Here is a 22,817-nt window from a genome sequence, read left to right on the forward strand (position 1 = left end):
CAACGCACTGTCCGACAAACACAAAAAACATGTCTTGCACATCTATACCTCAATATCATCATTTATCCTAAGTTTCATTTAAATTGCTTCAAAACTGTAGAAGGAGTTCGCGACGCAAGATTTTGCAACAGACCGACCGCTCGACTGCCCGCCCAACATCACGGTGATTCCTATATACCCCCTTCACACTACGTGTGGCGGGGGTATAATAAGTCAGCAACCGCTGACTTTTACTTTTGTTTCCATCATTTCATCTCGATAACTGTTTATTTCTATCCTTACAGCTAATAAATCATATTACAACTAAGCATTCTCAGCTGAAGTTGTGACTTGAAAATGGCTTTTATGGCCAGTCATCCTTCGGTGACCTGTGACCGAGCCAGATTTTGCCCTAATTCTAATCAGCCCATCAATAACTTGTGGAGCATACCTGAGCTACACATCAATAAAATGATGCGGAAGAGTCCTTTCAAACCTTGAATACAAGAACTTGGGGAGACAGGCAGGCGGACAACCTGAAAACACACCACCTCTGGCACCTCTTAGACGCGGAGACATAACATGATTTATCATAATACAACCAGTGGTGAGAGTGTTCACAATAGTGCATACTATGCTCTCCTGCAATCAAATTTGGCACCCACTAATGCCCTTCTCCTTTGGTAAACACTACCCCACCCCCCTTCTAAGACCACATACCCCCTCCCCTCCCCCCCCCCCCCAAAAAAAAGGACGAAGAAAAGGATAATGCACATTTCATAATGCATACATTTAATCAAATCCCATTCATGTGGACAGATTTTGCAAGAATGTGTGTGGCTGGCTGTCTGTGTGCACATCTGTGTAAGTATGTCTGCCTGTCTGTCTGTCTGTCTGTCTGTCTGTCTGTCTGTTTGCCTGTTAGTCTGGCTGGTCATATGGACACTTCAGGCCGCACCCCCTGTCTGATCTGCACTGGCGCCATCGGCCCCTTCTTCCGCTGGGGGTGTGGGCGGCCTCTTGACGGGAAAGGCAAACTCCTCCATCACCCTCATCTGGCCCTGCTCCTTCAAGCTCTCGGAGATCTGGAGCAAGCGGTTGTACTTCGACGTCCTCTCACCCCTAGCCGGAGCCCCAAATTTGACGAAAGTTGCTCTGACGCCAACAGCCTGTACAAAATACATACAAACATTAACATACTACAGTGCACTCCCGCAACACCAAACACGGTAAATGAATTAAATTTTGTAACAATGAAGTCCAAAAGAAAATCATTATCTATATGTCTGTATATGCTTCTATTTGTTTAGCTATATAATTAAATTTTGATATAAAAAAAGAAAAGTGTCGGTCAAAAGGACATTGTTATAACAGGAGTCACCTGTATCAGTACAATTGTATGTGTTCAGGTATTTGATAGCATACGGGTGCATACACCAACACAATAACAGACCCAACATTGACGAGTGATATTTTCCTCATTTTCAGGTGGAATGACCACTGTGCCTTTTACATACAAATTGAAATATGATCTTCTGAGGAGCATGTGAGTTTGAATTCTTCATACATGTTCTATCTCGAGTAATTTTAAGATTTCCCCCTCCTCAAGCCCCCTCATCTACCAACATATCTTTCGTTTTATCCATTTATCTATTCAATATCTGATTAATCATCATTTTCATTTATTCATATTTACTCATCTTTATTTATTCACTTATCTATTTATTGATTTATCTATCTCTATTGATATATCTACATATATATCTATCTATCATCTATCTATCTATCTATCATCTATCTATCTATCTATCTATCTATATATCTCTTTTAGGTGAGTGGACTGATTAATTGGCAGACTAAATTATGAAAAGAGATTATTAAGAGAAATCACGGATCATACTTCACCCTCATACAAACTTATAGCTTTTGACAAATGTGACTCCTTGGCTACTTGCCACAATACAATGACAAGTCATGTTAGCCTATGTGTCAAGAAAGCTAATTACCAATTTGAAAACAATTCTGATGCAACAAGGACACATCTTTAAATATACACATGCACACAGCATCTCACACACACACATAATATACCAAATTTCAACAAAGGAGGAGAAAGTAAGATGGAAGCAATGTAATTTGGCACTCACAAGGTCAGCTAGGAATGTCTCTGACGTGTCGCCTGGCACACTGGCTACCATTGCGATTGACCCCTCCTCTGGACATGAGAGAGAAAAAAAAGGGAGAAAGAATGTGACAAATAAATGCTGCACATTTCTCATATCTTCATGCCCCTGTCTGCTGAGTAGCATTTAGAGTATCCTGCAGTAATGAAGCACAGATATACAGACCATACATGTACTCCGTTGTGGTTCCCAAACAATGCTTATTTTAACATTTTTGTAAGTACATACTAACATCCCACATTAGTTTCTGGCATACATGGCACAATGTTTGTTTGTGTAGAACAATATGTTGACCGGCAAATCTTGACGCAAAAGTGGTCATTCCAGTACTACCGAGTGGTTACTCAATGAGCAACATAACACACGTCAAAACGTCATGACCATCTCAATGTCGCCCAAACAGCTTACCAGTACATTGTGCTTGGGTGCTTCTAACTAAAGTCCTAAAGTCTGATATTCAACTTGTATATTACTTGGATATTTTGTACACAAATCATCAGACTTCATATTCTCTTGAAACATTTGTGCACGATAAAATTCGGCCTTCAAAATTCAAAACAAAGAGGCAGTCATACACTTATTTTTTTCCTTTTCCAGAGATATATTTCCATCTTGAATATTCTATGAGTATGTACATATGACTAGAAGATAAATTGCTCTTTCCCCGCATACCTTTGATGAGAGACGATGCCTGGATGATGTCGGTTACCGTGGTGAGCTGTCGCATCCGCAACGAGACACCGCTGGATGCCAGCTCGCCGAAGCCCTCTCCCACGAAGCGTTCGACGCGGGGGAAGACGTGCTCTCCGATGATGTAGCACTTCTCCGATAGCCTCTCGCAGAGCTTACTCCATGGTTCACAGTCCTGAAGACAAACAGGGAAATTGTAGGACACAATTAACAAAAGTCAACCAACCTTACATGAAAAAAAAAAAAAAATGCATACTAAAATTACTATTCCAGAGGATCTATCACTACTTGGGACTTTCTCATCCTCATGTAGCACATACTAGCTTTCTTTCTTCAATTTCAATGCAATTATACTCTATTTCAATCAAACAAAAAAGGAAATACATAATGCAAAGTTTACATTTGTCAATTGGAAAATTCAACATATTTTCACTTTTTTTTTGCATAATAGAGCACTTGACTTGCCTCTTTCAGAAGGCAAGGGGAATATTACCCTTAACATAATATGTCAGTAGCAAGTCAAGGGAATGTGTACTTTTTTTTTTCAGAAAATGAATTTTTGTGGAATTCTCTTTATATTTTTCTTATATCATTCTACGCATGTGACATCATACACTGAAGTAGTCTCCTCATCCAGCTGTGTGTGTGCTGAAACTTTAAAAATTCATAACTTTTGAACAGATTGTCTGATTTCCCCCCAACTTTCACTGATGTGTTCTACTAATATTGCTGCATTCACTCAATTCTCATGTATATGAGGGTGGACTTGTCCTTTAATGAATGCCTTTAAATCAGCAAGGGGGTGGGGGGGGGGGGGGGAAACACACCTGTTTCCTGAAGGGGTCAATCAGGGCCACCACGGCTGGGTAGCGGCTGATGAGATCAGCATAGAACTCCACCATGTCATCAGGTGTCTTCATCAGCCCCGCCGTCACCTCATACTTGTTCTTCTCCTACAGGAAAACCAATGGAGAGGGGGTGGGGGAGGGGGAGGAGGAATGATACCTCGCACGGGTATGACCTCTGACATGTTAAAATCACAATACCATGTTGTTTTGTAAGACAGAATGGTTTTGTCTTGAATATTTCATTTCAAAATGAAAGAGAGAAAGAGAACTATCACATCCTACTATAGTCCTTTGAAGAAATTCTCTTTACACTACTGTGAGGGTGTTCTTCAAATTTGGCACACACATGCACACGACCTGGAAGATTATCAACATATGAATATGTCAAAGTCTCCGATTCAGAAAATAACCACATGCGATATACTTTCTAACTCTTAGATGTGACACAGACACTAAAGTTGGTACTAATAAAATACTTACTATGTTATGCATAACAGCATAACACAGTATTTCGATATCAGAATATTGCAGTACTGATTTGGGTAATCTAAAAGTGTGTTGCATAAAGTCAGTGATTATACAGGAAGGTCATCCTTCAACATGAGCTAAAAATTGCAAGAAAAAACAAACAAACAAACGAACAAACAAAGAATTGGTAATCTTGTGTTCACACTATCTGCAAAATGGGTTCTAAGCAGACTGCTAAGGTCTTTGGAATAATATTCAATACAAAGACTGTGTTATCTCACATTAAGAAAATACAATGTATACATGCAGTCTTACGGGTTCATATATTTCATGGGCAGCACAGTTCAGGGCCATGAAGATGTCCTCTCCAGGGACAAGTTCCAGGGCCTGGACCGCTTCCTGGACCAGGTCCAGCAGCTGTTCCTGTCTGTCGTACTGAGGTGTGTACGTTCCGAGGTCATTCACATAGTTTGCTGCCACCTGTGGGTAAGAAGCATGATGTGAGTTCATGAGATATTGTACGTCTAATTATATATAAACACCTCTTAATCTTTTAGCACTTACAGGCTTGTTGTCACCCTTTATTCCCTGAAGGAAGCAGTAAATTTCACAATTTTATTTTGTATGGGTATATAGACAAATTCATAATTAATCCATGGATAGTTACATACATTTCACAAAATTAAAGCGCAATTTTGTGTTTTAACTCATTGAAATATTGTTTCTTACATATTAACTTGGCTGCACTCAATAACTCAGAAAAATTCATTCTAGCAAAAACTGATACTGTAAAAGTGGATATTTTCACGTGACTAATTTTTCATGTTTCGCCGCATAAGAAGAGTTTTGCGTGTTTTTAATTCCACGGTATCAAGACATCAATTACAGGAACATATGGCTAACAAAAATATTTGCATGCTTTTATTTTTGCGCTAGTTTCTGATTGCGCGAAATGCGTGAAAATTTCAACACCGGGAAAATGTCCACTTTTACAGTAACCTATTTCTCAATTCACATTCAGAATACATCTCCTTTCCTTGTAGCTGATGTAGCTTAAATGATCTCTCCCTCATGATTAGTAGGTAGAAAGTAACCACTCACCCCTGATTTTGCAAAGAGAAGTTTGCCAATTTGCTGGTACACACTGGTGAGTTTTTTCATGCTCTGCACAAACATGAAAACAAAAGATGAAAGAATGATTAGTGAAAGACAACTTTACAGGCACAGCTTAGCTATGCAAAGAAAAACTACAAAACACTATGAAGCACTCCTAGAAAGTATGCATTGATAATCAGCCTTCTGAGAATGTGTGGCTAAAAATGAGTGAGATTATTCAGGTATACTATGTTCTTTGGTCGTCCATTCATCTGGTAGCTTGCATCTCCCTGCATCCTCTACATCATGGACTTCCGCTATCATCTCTAGCCGGAAATTTCCTTGGCTCTTTTGTTGCTTTTTTGTTGTTGTTTGTCCGTTTGTTTGTTTTTTTCTTGTTTCCCTTTCTCCTTGTGCGACTCCACAAAACATACTATTAAACTAAGCATACAAGCAATCATTGTTTTGTAAAATAACAAGAGATCATTTGTTGACTCCCTGTGGTGACAAGAACTTCACAAGTCTCACAGGTGATGATTTGGCAGACAATATTTCTCATCTCACTTGCATGATGAAATGATCTATCCGGTGAATAAACTTTGGAATATTTGACAGGGAAAGACAATGATTTGATATTCTTGTTACTTGTCATCTGTCTTCTATGGCACTTAAAGGGTGTGTACAGTTCTGGTCGAGGTGAGGATTTAGCTTCTAACGTTTTGCGAGATATTCAGAAACCACTCTATGAGATGTCAAAGAGCATGCAGTTCTAAGGGGTATCAAAAGTTTATTAGATGAAAATCGGTTTTGAAATGGCTGAGATATCCAAAAACAAGGTGAAACAAAGAGATCCTAATAAAGTTGTGGCATGTCGCCTTTTATTATTAGCACTTTTTTGGATATCTCAGCCAGTTGAAAACCAATTTTCATCAAATAAACGTTGAATCCTTCTTAAAATTACATGCTCTTTCATATTTCAAAAGAGGCTTTTCATTATCTCACTTAGGAATGTTCAAAACATGAATCCCCACCTCAACCAGTACTGTACAGTCCCTTTAATATTCATAGATGTAATTGGTATATGTCACAGCATGGGGAGTCATGCACTGATATTTACCAAGTCATCATAATCATTAATCTGACATTCCCACATCATTAACAAATATCATTAAGATTCAATTGCAACAAATTTTGTAACTGAGCAGCACCCAAAGTACATGTTGTTGATGGATAGAATTGTAACGCTTTTGAAGAAGTTGTTTTAGAAGCATGCAATATGGCATAAATAAGCTTTCACACTTACCTCCACGAGAGGGCATCCCGGTTTTGGGAGTAGCAGTAGCTCCTTGATCAAGTTCTGTTTCCCTGGAGCAGGCTTTCCTGAGCTGAGGACACTCATCATGGGAATGGGCATCATGTATTCCTCAATATTCTGAAGGTTTCAAAAACAAAAATTGATTTTTTTTTTTTTTTTTTAAAAGGAAAAGAGGTTCAAATCAAATTTGAAATGTAAAAGATTTGCCGTACTGTTAACTTGGATGAGCTTACATAATAATCTTTCTTCGTTTTGCTTTTTGCATGGATATAGTCCACACAACAAATTTTTCTCACTTGGTCAATCTTAGTGAACTGGACTAGTTAATAATTTCGCAGGCAGGAGCATTCCTCTGAAATTTTAATATCTCATGTAGATAGTATCAATTGTTTTCTTTGCGCTAGATCAGTAAAGCACAAAATTCATGAAAATATTTATCATAAAATACTCCACATACATGTATACAGTATCATATGTTACATTCACAAGGAAATGTACCTTTTTAAGAATCAAATTTATTAGTTATTAAGAATCTAGCTCAGAATTGGTTTCACTGGACTTACCAAGTCACCATTGTTTACATTCATGGCCACATTATACTAGTCAAGATAGTATTTCTTTGTTGGGGTGACAAGACCTTGTATCTGAAATTTTGGTGAAAATTACTCTTTTGATTGATGGTCAGATAATCAGTTACAAAGTGATGTCCTGTCCAAATCCTAGTTGTCTTACCCCCAAAATGAAGCCACCACAGCATGTCAAAGGAAAGGCTTTCCCATTCGCTGTAGAGCTTTGGCTACCATGTTTTTTTGCTCTCCTGAACATTTGACATTTTGTAGATACAAGGTCTTGTCGCCCCAGCGACGATTTACAGTTATGACAAGTTGGGAGTGACACCTTTTCTTCACATCATTTTCTTTGTACACAGTATAAAAAACATTTAAAAAAGAGAAAGAGCACTGGCTCTCACCACATTGCCATTAAGATGGCTGATGTGCTCATAGAGCTCCACTTTCTTCACCGCAGCCCCCGCCATGGCCACGGCCTGCGAGACCGCACACGCCGCGCTGCATCCCGGGTACATCGGCTCCCGGGGCTCCTCGATGAGGACGATGCCCGAGCGGGCGCTGCCCGCTTTCTTCTTGCCCTTGGGCGACACCACCTTCTCCTCCTTGGCGGGCTCCTTGGGTTCCTGGTTGAGCTCCTCCTCGATGCGCTTCAGTCGTTCCTCCTCCTCCTTCTTGTCCGCCTCCTCTTTCAGCTTCTCCAGCAGCTTACTGGACAGAATATGATTAAAGGTACTCTTTACCATTGGGAGCAGCGATTTAATTTTTTTTTTTTTGAGATATCCAATTTGATGCATATGTGTAGGTCCGGTGTAACACAAAACATCCTACAATATAACAATTTTGCTATAAAGCCTAGAATATAAGGAGATATCACTATTTTTCTCAATAGACCATCACTGTAGATGGTTTAGTCTAGAAACATTTTTATTATAACCACTGTTTACATTTTGTATGCTTAACTATACTTAACACTGATTATACTGATTCAAATTTTTACATTGCTTGTTTCTATCCCTGAATCACATCTTAGAACTATTTTGAAGCATTAAAGCTGGGTTTTTGTTTCATTTGCAAGTATGCCTTGAAGAACATAGCAGGGTTCAAATTACACAGTAGAGACCATGAGGCCAGTAGCTGTGATGCCCCATCAAATGGCCAGGATGCCCTTCCAAAATTTGAAGAGTCATTTTAAAGGCTACTACTGGCCATATGTTCCATTTCTAGTAAAAGTAACTAGAAAATCCTCTCATAAATTTGGAGACAAAAACTTGATTTCTACCTGCTTTATAATAAATTTGCTTAATGCATTTAAATATAACTCAAAGTTTGACTTCAGTTCAGCTGTGAGCTAGATCTAGCTTAGCTGGCTTGTTAATAGCAGAGCTGCATACTGAGTAGATATCAAGGTACAACATGTACAGTATCACATCCTAAAACAATAGTGATAACTTTTGTTGCCAGTAAACAAACATCAATCAGATTTGTGAATGAAAGTCAAAACATTATTTTGGAGTAATCAATTTTGGTCTTGATGCCCCCCTAACTGCAATGGCCCTGATGCTTCATCCAAAAATGTGAGAGTGAAGGCGAAACTGGCCATGACCCAAATCAAATGAAATCCAAGGCCCGACATGGTATTATTGCTGATGGTTGAGCACCTCAATGACACACAGTGATATGTTGCTCAAGAGCACAGCAATAAGGACAAGCTTTAAGACTCCTAAACAGGAGATCCCGAGATCAAATCCTGTCCAGTGCATACATTTTTTATCCCTCTGTTTCACCCACAATGTTTCTCTTGGCCAAGGTGTACAAATGGACACATGGTTTGGCTAGGATAATAGTGACAGGGACATCTAGGTTAACAGTGCTATCACTGACAAGGCTACTCTAGAGTTACCAAGATTAGAGCAACAAGAACTTCTTTAAAAAAAAAAACCAAAAAAAAAAAAATGGTTTTGAGGAGGATGGTTGTCAGTTTACATTAAATCTTATCTACTTACATCATAAACTTTGGGCGCTGCCATTTTATCTGGTGGGGGGGAAAAAAATCATATGCAAGACACAGAATATGAGATGCACACTACTGATCCCGCAAGATATAATTGTTCATGAGATTACCAGCTTGTTATGATGGATTAGTAGCGTAAAACAGCTTTGAACTGGCTGAGGCACTCACATGATGGCGTCATCCACTTCGCTCTGCTGCGTAGGGTCCAGGCCTGCAAGGGCTTTTCTGATTGGACCATTTACGGTATCCACCGCAGCATTGGCAAATTGCTGCCTCTCTTTCTCGTCCGCCTCCTTCTTCTCCAGGGGAATGTTGTCAGGTAAATGGTTCATGCTGCTGGCAGTTGCTCTGGAAAAGGGCTGCGGGAGATATATGTCGCATTGCAAAAGTTAAAAAACACCTTATTACAAAGCTTCAAATATTCAACCTCAGTTCAAGTTCCTTTCCCGTTGTTACTTTAGTATTGTAGGCAGCATCAATTATGCCTTCAGAAGAGCATGTGCATCGATGACAATACAAAAAAAAAATAACTTTGTTAAATTATATATTCCTCAAAGACTGGCAAATTATTCAACATCAATCTAAGAGGCATTATTCTATAGCAATCTCATCCAGCTATGATTATTTTGGTAAAACATGATGCATCCTTGAACATTTTCTTTTAGGGGAAAAACAACACAACTTAAAATCACAATTCCGATTTCTTCTTCAAAAAAAAGGCAACAACAAACAAACATAAGAGCGGGATCCAGGATATCTCACCTCAACACTAGAACAGCATGAAATTGATCAATGTATATTGACAAAAATACAGTTTCAACATTAACTCTCATCACTCTGCATTATCCCCGTATTCACCTTTTCAAGTCCTTTGATGATACAGGTAATATCTGCCTGAACTGTGGGTTGACCCTTGGCGTCAAGGACTTCTCGAGCAGTGACTTTGTGGATGCTGGGAGGCTTCGCCAGAGTTTCAAAGTATTCCGCCTGACAAGAGAAAAGATGCGTTGGTTAGACTGGATGGATGTCTGAAACGACTCCTTTAAATCAGCCACGTAACTATGGGACACTGCAAATTTGTTGTATCACATTTGATGACAGGTAATAAAGTAAGATAGAATGAGAGAAAGTCAATTTGGAAATTTGAAATATGTGCATCACAGCAGCTAAAAAATTGGAACCAGTAGACTGTACTAGAAAGTACTGTGAAAGTGCAAACTTTCACGATATGAAATTTTAGTGCTGGACCAATTTTAAAATAATTTTGCTCATTTGTAATTTTGTGGATGAGAGCATTTTTGTACAAAATTTTATACCTTTGAAACTATCTATATGCTATTATTTTCTTGATAGTTGAGTCAAGCACGAATTCAATAAATATTCTGATACTGCCAAACATTCATACACAGTGTCAAAAAAATTAATATCAGGGTTGTTAAAACAATACTTTCAATATTTTTACATTTACATAAGTTTGCAACTAGTGGCACAACATACAGATATTGGATTGCAATCAAGCAAAATTATTTTCCTAAGAATCCTGAAACTGGTAGGGGGAAAAAAAAAATCTTGAGATTTGACAATTTGGTTGTACACTGAGAAATGAACATATAAAAATAGTATTCCATACTCACCAAATACCCATACACATCTGCTGGGCTATCATAAAACATGCTATTCAGAATCTCTTCGAGCTGTTCTGGGATACGGTTCTCTTTATAGAAGTTCACTGCCCGCTGCTTGGTTTCATAGAACTCCCGGGCATTCCTCTCAGATGCTCTGCTGGCAGCCATCTTGGACGCAGAGTTGACCAAATGATGTGAATACCTGAAATGTCTAAATATAAAGAATAAAATGAGGAGTGCTTTGTATTACACGTACATGACATGTAACTGCAAGAAGTTTTTTTTTTAATTATTTATTTCTTGTTTTAAAGATACATTTCACTACCAAAACGCAGCAAGATCTGCATGAAAACCATGGGTCATGATTTATGTGATGCATACCATTCAGTAGCAGAACTGCCCTTCCAGAATAAATGACAAAGGTTATTTAACAACAGACTGCACATTTTGATAGACACAGTATCATACTTCCTCATGCCAAGCAAAGGTGTGAAAACTCTCAGACACACTTCTAAAGCAAAAGATGCAGGACATACACTAGAAATACAAATTACAACTTATATTGAGAGTAATAAACTTCTAGGATCTGCCATGGTGCGGCGAACAAGTTTTGGAGGCATAAAATGTGACCATCACGCCGCAGTAGGAAGGATGTTTCACCCAGACCCAAGAATATGGGCCCAGTTTCTGAAGACTTGAATCCTAATCACTATTCATTATTTCTATAGAATTCTTTTAAGTAGATTCTATGTAACATTGTTAGAATCTAGAGACTCTATAGGGATAGGCTACATAACACTATTAACACTGTTAACAGGGCCTACTCTATGTCACAACCCCTTCCATTCTTCTTCTTCTTCTTGTTTAGTTACTGTCCAACTAAGGCAAGGGGCCAACCGGACAGGGGGTGCGCTGGTGTTTTACTGCGCAAAGAGAGAAGTGTGGGATCTAGAAAATAGTCGCTATGCTCCTGGATGTACTGTAGGATTGCTGCTTTGAAGGAGTCTTTGTTTGTGATGTCAGTAACTGTCGATGGGAGTGTGTTCCAGCTAGTCTGTGATCATTCTTGGGATGAACGAGTATTTATAGCAGTTTTTGTTTGTAGCAATTGGGATGAAACTTAAGCTTGTAGATGATGATTTCCAGAGAACCCTTCAGACCGGACGCAGGGCTTTTCGAACTGGGATGGGTAATTTTTTTTTTAACTTACATTTTTGTATTCAAATATGTTTGTAAATTTTACTCTCATACCACAATAGAGTCAATAAAATCTTACAAATCTTACAATCCCCACCTCCCTCTTCTTTTTGTTTCTCATCTCAGGCCTTATTCTGCATTTTTTTTCTAACGTTAGATTCTATAAATGAGGATCATTTTCACTCATCTGCATCTCCCTAATGACAAATGTTAGGCCTAGAATCTCCTATTCGGATTAGTTTAGAATTCTGTCATTTCTGGGGCTTTATTTTAGAGTGTCCTAAATTTACTCCTACCTCCTAGATCTACTGTTATTTACTCTAAACTTCATGTTAGGTTTCTAGTTAGTTCCTACAAGTCTCTCGCTCTCAATACAACGCAACGCTACTGTACCCCAGAAATCTCCCTTGTTTTTACCTGACGGACTCGTCTCGCCCCCGCTGCCAAAGATTCTCGGCTCGGTGACCGGCGGCGGTGACTGACTCCACTGCAGCTGCACTCTGGCGGCGGTTGATTGAATCTCGCACAGCTCACACAAGGGAAGCAGCAGGAATCGGTGCATGCATTCACAATCACACACACAGTACAAGGGCTCGCTAGGCTAAGTGTCGCTGTGTGGCGTGCAGTTGCTAATAAGGATGACCTTTGACATAGTCATTGACTAGTTGCAAATCTTACCATTCATGTTCTTTAATTAGTAAAGTAGTAATATTCTAAAAAATATTTATATTAAAAGATGATATTGATATTATTATTTGCTATAAATCAAAAATTTTAAAAATATAACTGGAAAAAATTGACTTAAAAATTGCACAGATTGGCAATAAAAACCCGGAAGCGTTGATGCTTGCCTAGCAACACTCGTCAACATGCACGAGCTGACCGGCTTTCTCGTATCTCGATCATCAATCACCGACGACGCGACGGCGGCCAGATTCGGCGGCCGATAGATTGCCAGTTCCGTGTATGCTTGTACCCGCGTGAGTGTAGTGTTTAATATTCTGATCAGCACTGATCCTGCTGGGTGTAGCTTCATCCTGTACACTCTGTATTGTTGTCATGACTGGTTTGTCCAAAGGATCAGAAGGACTGATTGCAATGGATCGTCGATGGATGACAGTAACACGTTGATAATTCCTGAGGAGTTCTCACAAATTCGAATCTAATTTTGATTTACCACATACGCAGTGTATTTTAGAGAAAGATTTACTTGTGTATTGCTATTGGTCCTTTATACTACAATACTAGCTCAGACTTTATTCAGATTCGATTAGTCACAGTTGGAAGTACAGTAGCTGATAGTGTTACAGCCTACTTTGTCAGGCTGTCAATTCTACAATGTCGGAATCTGTGTCGCGAACGGGGAGTGCTTCAAGATACACGACTGGTGCTCCGTCGACTTCCACCTCAAAGCGAACCCGAAAGGGACTTCTCGGTGGCGATGAGTTCATGGCTGCAGCGATCGGGGACACAGCTTGGCTGAGGCAATCTCTGAAAGGAGGCAAAAATCCAGCGCTGTTTGACAAGAATGTAAGGAGAAAGTAAATCCTTCGTAGAATTATCCTGTTTACACAAATGATGATCATCGCCGTGACTGCGAGTAAAAATTTAACATTCTTTTATATTACCTGGTAGACCAAGCTAAGTGGTTTTCTGTGTAGGGTCAGTGTGACAATGCATGTCTGTCTGGATCACTTATCAATTTCATACTTGTGACTGTAATTACTGAAGTTCATGTTGCGCAAACACAGCATTGTATTTTTTTGTTTCCTTTCCATAATTTCTTCACTGGAAGGGTATATTTGGATAAAGTCCTGCAGAAGGTGCTGGTAATTCAGTGTTGGACAGTGTTCAGTCTGAAATCTCAAAGTACCAAGTGTAATAAAACTAAATCATATTAAAAGACTGATTCACATTTATCATGGTTCAAATGCAGGATTTTCTTATTACTGGTACATTCAATCTTATCAATCCTTATTCCGCGTTAACCCTATCACACTCAAAGGAAAAACTAAGTACTGTATAGGGGCCTACTCGAATATTTCGCGGGGTTTTTATTTTCGCGAATTTTGCAAGTCAGGTGCTATTCCCGAAATTAAAGACACGCAAAAATATTGACTCTGATCCCGATGTGAATGTGACATACGTGTTTTCACTTCTCCGTTTAGTACAGGACTTCACAATCGCGAATTTAACCACTCGCAAAATCGTCAGGAATTCCCGATTCGCAAAAATTTAGACTCACGATAAATGGCGTATACAGTAGTATATCCTGTTTATATGAACAGAGGAATTTGGTGATAGTTGTTCTAAGATGGTTTAATATACATTATTTAATTGTCTGCTGCAAGAAAACTTGCAACTTACTGCTCAGGGTGCCCAAACTACCAAACTTTATATGCAGTGTTTCATGTTCCTCTGTGTTGCAGGGCCTGTCGGCAATCCATCTCGCCGCTCTCCACGGACGAATCGAGTGCCTCAGACTCCTGGTAGAGAAATACCACGTCAATGTCAACCTTGCCAGCTCCACAGGATGGAGGCCTCTCCATCTGTGCATCAACAGCAGGACAGGAAAGAGAGCTCTGGAATGCCTGCGATATCTCCTCGACATGGGGGCTGATCCTTCTGTGTAAGTGTCGAGATAATTCTATTTACAAACAGATCTTCCTCTTTCATACCATTACTCCTGCCATTACTTCATATTCAAAGGACCTATGCAAAGCAAGTGTTGATTTACAATACCCTGATCATCACTCAAGTAGCCGAAAGAATATATCTATTGTAAATATGTACCATATATATATATTTTTAAATATATTTCTTCAGATTGCTTGGATATGTCACCAAAAAACAAACAAACAAACAAAACAAAACAAACTTCCAAACCGAGATTTTGTTGATGACATCATCTGTCAATCACTGTTAAAGCACTGATATTACCGTAGGACATAGGAATGCATCTTCCCCTAGACTGAGCATAACTTGCATGCTTCAATACAATGTCTTGCTGATAAATCATCATTATACTCCTGCATGGTATAGGTCAACTATGACCATCACGTAGAATGAACACAGAATGCACAGAGCTGTCTAATGATAATGTCTTTATTATCATGTATCAGTTTGACAATTATTTATATGAAAAATTTGCATTATATCTTCTTTTTCAAAAGTACCAGAGTGTGCTATGATATTACACATAGCTAGCTGCTTGATTAAAAGTAGAAAAGTGAGAATCTCGAACTATTGCAAAGATTATAATCCAGATATATGGCATAACTTTTCCCTCCCAGTGTGAATGAAGACCTGATGTCTCCTGCCCACCAGGCTGCCATTGAGGGCAGCGTCAAGTGTCTCGAAGTGTTGCTCCAGCGAGGGGCGGACATCAGCAAAGTGGACAGTAATGATCACCTTCCGTTGGATTACGCCAAAATTTGGGGTCACAGAAAGTGTGCCAGGTAATATTAAATCACCTTGCCTTCTTAATGGTTTATATTTACAGCTATATTTGTGGCAAACAGCAACATCCACTCATGCAGCAACACACAAAATGTTGTGTTACAGAGGTGCAAAATAAGTTTATGACAGGGTAGAGATAATACTCCATGTTTCATACTGAGGTTCAGCTGTTTGAATTTCAAAATATGAAAATAGAAACGTGAAATTCATTTGAGGTCAAAAATGGTGGACAAGTACCAGGTATGGCAACTGTGAAAATATTACAATCAGAGAGCTCTTTATTCATCTTTTATGATGAGTCAAGTTTTATTTCAGAAGCTTTTAATTTTGTGTTTTTACTAATGGCAAAGTAGCAATGTATGTATTGAGGGTCATCCCTCTCAATAGACTGTTGCTCCATGATGTGAATAGCAAGTTTGTTTTCCCATCCGCCTTCCAGAATCCTTGCCTCCGAGACTTGGAAGAGGGAGAAGGAGTCCGAGTTGGTCAAGGTGACCGAGCTGCAGCAGCTGAAGGAGCTGAAAGACGTCGTGGACGAGATGGAGCGGGAGGACCAGCAGGCCTACCGAGACATCCAGGTGGAGCAGACTTTCAACGAGTGGCTGGAGAACAAGGGACTGACAACCCACAAAGCGCAGACGGCGGCCACCTCCACCAAACGGGAGCCCGTAGCCCTGGGAGTCGCTGCCAATCAGCTCTTCCAGGCCAACAGTCCGCGGCGGGTCAAGGCGCCTGCCAGCAAGGACAAGACGATGACAGGCAAAAAGGGCGACTCCCAGAGCAAAAGAGGGCAACCGAACATGCAGGCAAAGACAGAGACAAAGAAGGCCGACGGGAAAGGTGGTGCTGCCGTCGCGAGGGTGTGCAAGGGGAAGAAGAAACCCCCTCTGGAGCCCATTGCGAAGGTCAAAGTTCCCATTCTCGAGATCACCGGTGAGCCCAATAGAGACAAAGCTACACTGTACACACAGCCTGTGCCTGACCTCACCCAAGAGGTCATCGACAGAATCCTCCTGGAGAAGCTGTCCCCTCACGAACGTCCGCTGCTCTTTAAGTGCAAGAACATCATCGACGCCCAGCACAAACGTTTGTACGACTCCAGCACGAAGCCGCTGGAGGAGGTCTACGCACACATCTCAAATGACAATTCGTCGAGCTTGTTCCCGGGTCAGCAGGTAAAGGTTTCAACAGCATCGTCAAAGTCCAGCCGCTCCTCCGACGGGGACGGTTTCAACAACCAGAGACTTGCTGATGCCCTGAAACACATCGCCAAGCCGTATCGATTTCCTCAACTACATGGTCAGGACTATACCTATGGATTTGAAGTATTATGAAATTCCCCTGTTGAGTGACCTCTATGAGAAACACTGCCAAAAGAAACACCAGGGCTGACTTCCACATTTACTGCACCCGTCTACCATAGCGCCGAAGGGGACATATAAACAGATATATGGATTATTGCATTGACCGAGTATACCGGCATTCAGTCCAGACCTATGTACATTTGTATATCAGTACGCTCACACAATGAGAGTGATCTCTAGTCATGAGAAAGCAGATGTTGAGCTGACGTGCCCGTAGAGTTTGTGTAATCCAATGTCTTCACAGGGTATACGTTTTTGCTTCCCACAAATGATCTGGAGATAATCTTCCAAATGTAGTGCCAGTATTACACCATTGTGGTGGTATGTCAAAATTGACTGGAATGACAACAGTATCTACATTGCCTCTTATTTTGATAGCAGCCCATCACTCTACACAGGGCATATAAACCTCTTTCAAAGTATTTGTCCAGATGACAGAGGAGCTATTAAAGTATATTTCCCAAGTACTCTCTCATAAAACGTTACTGCCATCTTCACATTTGTGAACAAAATCATGGAGGGTTAAATGCCCGCTGAAATAATTCCATATGATCTCCTGATCCCCCCCCCCCCCCCATTAGCATGTTTTTGGTCAACAAAAGGTATGTTAAGTTTTTGCAATATAATCTTACTAAACCTTGTGACTAAAATTGTTGGTTCAATCCAATAATGTGTTCAATGACTGAAGGTTTGCCATTCTTATGTGGCTTTGAAACCAACCTGTAAATCATACTTTGTAAACTGTTGTCAAATGACATGAATTATGTCAAGTAAATGGACCACATGAATAAACATAACAACATGGAGAGAAACCCTGTTTTTTTTTTTTCTTTGTTCTTGTACCAAGTACTTCAGAAGTGTACCCTTAATAAAATGCAAATTTTGAAGAAAATTGTGTGTATTTATTTACATTCACTGTGTGAAGTGCAGTATGTACCGGTACTTGTTTTGTATGTGTGTAAGAAATCATTTTCAAAGCTTTCAACTGAGTTCCTGATTTGAAAGAAAAAATAATAATTTCATTTTTAAAGTGCACATTCCCTCAACTTGGTACTGGCATATTATGTGAAGGGTAATATGATTCCATCTGCCTAATTGTGAAGGAGGTAAAGTCGTAAGTTCTTTCATTGTGCTAGGAAAATAAAACTATGTGGAACTCTCCTTATATTTTCTGTATACCATTCCCCTAGAGTGACATGACATATTTTTGTATCCTTCCTATCCAGCGACGACAGCACATGGTTTCAACCAAAACTTTACAAATTCATAACTTCTAAATGGAGCATCCAATTTTGCTTTTAAAACTTATTTTATTTTGTGTCTGCATTCACTGAACCCATTTATATATGTGGTGTAAACTGCCCTTACTTACTATTCACTTTCTTAGGTTGTCATTACACAGATATCTAAATGAATGTAACGGTGCCTCATAGGGAATCAAATCTAGGGGTCTATAGGAAAAGACGGTTATTTCAGCACGTTTGATTGTTCATGTGTACACACTCACTGGCATTTCACATATTTACAACACACTTCAACTTAATTCAAGAATGTCTGTAATGCTTTTTTTTTAATGGTAAATGACAAAAAGAAGTAACATAGACAGTATTTGTTGCACTTTGAAAAATGTATCAAATTTTAATAGATCGACAATGTTTCTACTGTAAGGGAAATGACATAATGTTAGCATACATAAGCCAGCATGGCATACATTCTCGCAGGATACTTGGCTTACAAATAGATAGTCTAACTGCATTATTAGTCTCGCAGGATACTTGGCTTAGATAGTCTTACTGCATTACTAGTCTCGCAGGATACTTGGCTTAGATAGTCTTACTGCAATACTTACTTAGTCTTTCAAACTTTTCAAACTTTATAGAACTTCTGGGTCTCGTATCCTGAGAAAGATGTTATGATAGCAATTCTTGCAACAATGGCCACTTCTTGTAGGAACAGCCAATCGGGAAGAAGGATTCATATCATTACCATGACACTTGCCAATGCACCCAAGAGTTGCTATCATAGCAACTCCTTTACAAAGATTGAGCCCAGCTATCTTCTTTGATATGTAGACAATTTTCACTGGTGAATTACTGTCATTGATGATCTATAAACAAAATGGCAGTCAAATGGCAGTAAGCTGTGTTTTCTGTTGCTTTGACAAATATGGGCAATATCTTCAGCAGTACATTCTGCAATATCAATCACTGCAAGATTGGACATGGACAAACGACTTTACATTTAGAGAAATGTGTTGTTAGTACTGAAGAGAGTTTATTTGCACAGTGAAACACGTTTTTGGAAACTAAAAGGGCATCAGATAATGCTTCAAAGATTGTATATACCACATTCCTTGTAGATTTGATGTAAATGGCAGAATGTTTGACATAACTGCATTAAATTGTCATGTTCAGAATGTCATACAATTTGACATCGATAACTTGACAAGGATGCCTCTGAGTGAGGTGCATTAAGCTCAATTTTAAAAGAAAAACACTGCAAGCATTTTCCAATTCACAGAGCACCTGACAATCCAAAAAGACCGTGAGTGGAACTTTCACACTAAATAATAATGACATGCACGATTGGCTCAAACTTGCTATTGTTGTATGGCAGCCTGCTTCTGCTAATACAGAAGGCATTCTAAATTAAATTATCATATTTTAGTTCTGAGTAAGATTAATTACAGACGTACAGTATTCTCAAAACCATTCTCTCTGTCATTCTTTCTCATCTTCTTTTTCTCTCATTCCTCCCAACAGAGCTTGAGATATGCCAAACACAGATGACATGAGTGCATCAAAGATTAGTATCACCCGTGAACGATGATATAAAAAGACAATAAAGGGTATACAGCCAGAGCTAATTGGCTCTAGTGAAAAAAAAAAAAAAAAAAAAATTGAACATCGTTGAACACAGAAGTTTGAAAACTTTTCTTCAAGCATAAAACATTTGATCTACAAGAGCATCTCTTCTGCTTCAAGAGAATGCTCTACTCTGCTAAATTAATATTTTTTCATTCTTTTCCTCATCACTCCGTCATGAGTTTGACATGTCGCAGATGAGATAAAATGCCTCCTGTACAAAATACAGAATAATTTTTTTTTTGTTATTATTTCCAAGTAAGAAAGGCAAATTAAAAACACCCACTCTTGACATTTGCAGACAGTGTATTACAAGAGCTTTGTGAAACAAACAAAATATTTTCCATTAACTTTCATTAATTTCCAACACTTTGGACACCACACGGCCAGCATATAGCATGCATATACACCAAAGTAAATATTTTAAAACAAATAATAGATACACGTATGAGGGTAAAATACTTTATCCTCTATCAGTCAATGGTTCTTGCAGTAGAGGAAACTTGAAAGTAACAAACAGTGCAACTAATAAAGAGGGATGCTGTGAATTTGTGTACATGCATAGCAAAAAAAAACCCCAAAATAATGATGATAATAATAAAAAAAATATGCAGGGAAAACTTCCTACACTACAGCTGGGGTTTACCCATGCATGTCCAAATGGCAGATTTAAGTCAAGTATTTTGAATGAAAATACAATGCATATGCACATGATAAGTATTTCACAGGAACAGAACAGACAGTTCAATACCTTATGTTACATATATTTAGAAAAGCAAAAAACAAAATTGAAAATTAAAATTCTACTTTTGTCACTTTGCATTACATAATTTCAGGACTGACATGCAACAAAACAGAAGGTTCAGCAATCTTAATTCAACCTTGAAGATTGAATAAACAATAACAAAAAAAGAGAAAAAACTGAAATCATTTATCTATTAGCATTCAAGACAGTCCACTTATACATATGTTATAAAGTGCTGCCAAATACCCATCTTCTTTCTAATGCATTACTTCATTACAGCAACATCATTTCACAGGTGTACTGAATTGTTAGAGAATCACAAACATAGCATTTTTTTTTCTGAGAAAAGAGTCCACAGAACAAATAAACATCAGGACTCTATATGTAGAATATCTTCTCATATTACACGTATATCTATGGGTGCCAAAAGTCCCGAACGGGTCAAGTAAACTTTATTCATGATTCATTTTAATTTACTGAGACACTATCCAAACAATCTTACCTACATGTAGGTACATACCGTTACAAACCTTGTCATGCTTACTCACAGTTTGTCGAATTAGACAACAACTGATGTAGTACCTAATGGTGGATAGTGCACAACAATTATCTTGATAGACATAACATGAAGTACCGTGACAGTGAAAATTTTAATGTGAGTAATGTATTCCCACTCAGCCTGCTATGATGAAGGTTGCTTTTTTTTTTTTTTTTAATCCTGCGGAACAAAAATACGAAGTAGTATTACATACAGCGCGTAAAACATGTTGTCTAGCTATGCTGTCGAAATGATTTGACAACAGTGTGCCATGTGCAAAATTTGCTTCTGCACATGATCAAATCCGAGAAACGTCCCGTCCTGGGGGGAACGAGTATGGTACTTGGCCAAAATAGCATTCGGTCCCGATGCTGGACAGGAGTGAGCCAGGCAGCCAGCCAGCCAATCAGCGATCTTCACCCACGCCTCCATCGGAAACTGCTAAGATATGGGGACGGGAGTCCGAGTGCAGAAACTGTCACAGCTGATTGCTTCCGCGTACTCTCGGTCTTCCCGTCATGTAGCGAAAACTCCCTAATATCACATTCAGAGCAGTGACTCAGTCTTAGGCATTTGATCTGGCTGTATTGCAGGTCTACACAAACTATCCATCTGGATGTTTTGCTTCTATGGTGTCACATGCGATGAAATAACTGCTATGTCTATCATGACTTACATTCTTCTTTTGTCTTTACAAACAGCACTTGAGGAGCTTGCAATAGCAAAGATATTACAACTGCATGCACCATTGCTGTCACCCTGATCTTAGTCACAAAGTGCAAAAGACCATGATTTCCTTTTAATATTTTGATATTGCATCCATACATTATAATTCTTTATCTATAAAGCATGTACTGACTAGTCATTTGCACTACAACATGAGCATCACCAGCCTGACACAAAATTGAAAACAAGATTGGAAGCTCAAAGTGTTTTGTGAAAATCAAGTGAGTATCAAGCACACAGACAAAAGGCAAATGCGAGTATGATACTCCAAAAAGAATACTCGGATTCATACAGTTCAGTCCACTCCACACACTTACACCAATACTGACCACACATACAAATGGAGATGTGAGAATGTCCAAAGTTTGTCCAAGAGTCATGCATACAGTTGCCCAACAGCAAACCTGATGGGCAGAGCTTGTATAACAACCACAGCAAAAATTACACAACTCTGCAACCATTTACAGCTCCATAGTTACCGACTGTACAACAAAATTGGATACACCATAGTGTATATAAGATCTGCAGACATCTTATAAATCTTGTCATTTTGTAGAGTAAATTATGACAGTCATCTCATGAATAAAAGATTACATGGATGTGATCCAGGAAATATTTTTCTCACTCATAATCAGTATTTACGTGTAACATGAAGTTGTGCACAAATTGTGCCTTTACGCTGCCAATAAATCATTGTATACGCCGAATATTTCGCGAAGTTTTAATTTTTGTGAATTTCGCGAGTCAGGTGCTATTCGCGAAAACAATGACTCTGATCCCAATATGAATGTGACGCACACGCTTACAATTCTCCATGCAGTACAGTACTCCACGGTCGCGAATTTAACCATTCGCAAATTCGATGGAAAGTCCTGATTCGTGAAAATTTAGACTCGCTAAATACATAGTATATGGCGTATACAGTATGATACTTAGTAGCCAACAAAGTACTGGCATCCCTAGTTTAAAAAAAAAGAAGAGAAAAATCAACCATACATTGCAATGTATAATTTACAACAGCATCAGAAGTGTGTGCTGGCCAAAATAAGTTAGGACTCTAATGCCTATGGCATGGTATTTCAGGTTCTTTATTCTGCCACTTTCTTATCATCTGTTTCATGTAGAATACACATTTTGTAAA

General features: G+C 39.0%; 2 protein-coding genes across 2 annotated transcripts; one reads left to right on the plus strand and one right to left on the minus strand.

Moving 5' to 3' along the window:
* Nucleotides 1–736: 736 nt before the first annotated feature.
* On the minus strand, nt 737–10,990 carry LOC140241782 (enolase 4-like). The gene is made up of 11 exons (XM_072321534.1): nt 10,793–10,990; nt 10,017–10,145; nt 9,327–9,517; nt 7,549–7,855; nt 6,567–6,695; nt 5,270–5,332; nt 4,484–4,648; nt 3,680–3,805; nt 2,835–3,027; nt 2,127–2,194; nt 737–1,148 (listed from the first exon to the last, which is right to left on the minus strand). Exons 1-11 carry the CDS (start codon nt 10,949–10,951, stop codon nt 927–929), a joined length of 1,752 nt encoding a protein of 583 aa, XP_072177635.1. The 5' UTR covers nt 10,952–10,990; the 3' UTR covers nt 737–926.
* Nucleotides 10,991–12,871: 1,881 nt separating this feature from the next.
* Nucleotides 12,872–17,712, plus strand: LOC140241750 (uncharacterized). Its single transcript, XM_072321500.1, has 4 exons — nt 12,872–13,510; nt 14,410–14,609; nt 15,274–15,438; nt 15,879–17,712. The coding sequence occupies exons 1-4, from the start codon at nt 13,319–13,321 to the stop codon at nt 16,771–16,773; spliced, it is 1,452 nt and encodes a 483-aa protein (XP_072177601.1). The 5' UTR covers nt 12,872–13,318; the 3' UTR covers nt 16,774–17,712.
* Nucleotides 17,713–22,817: the final 5,105 nt, after the last annotated feature.

Source organism: Diadema setosum, chromosome 18 (genome assembly GCF_964275005.1).
Source record: "Diadema setosum chromosome 18, eeDiaSeto1, whole genome shotgun sequence".
Taxonomy (NCBI): Eukaryota; Metazoa; Echinodermata; class Echinoidea; order Diadematoida; family Diadematidae; genus Diadema; species Diadema setosum.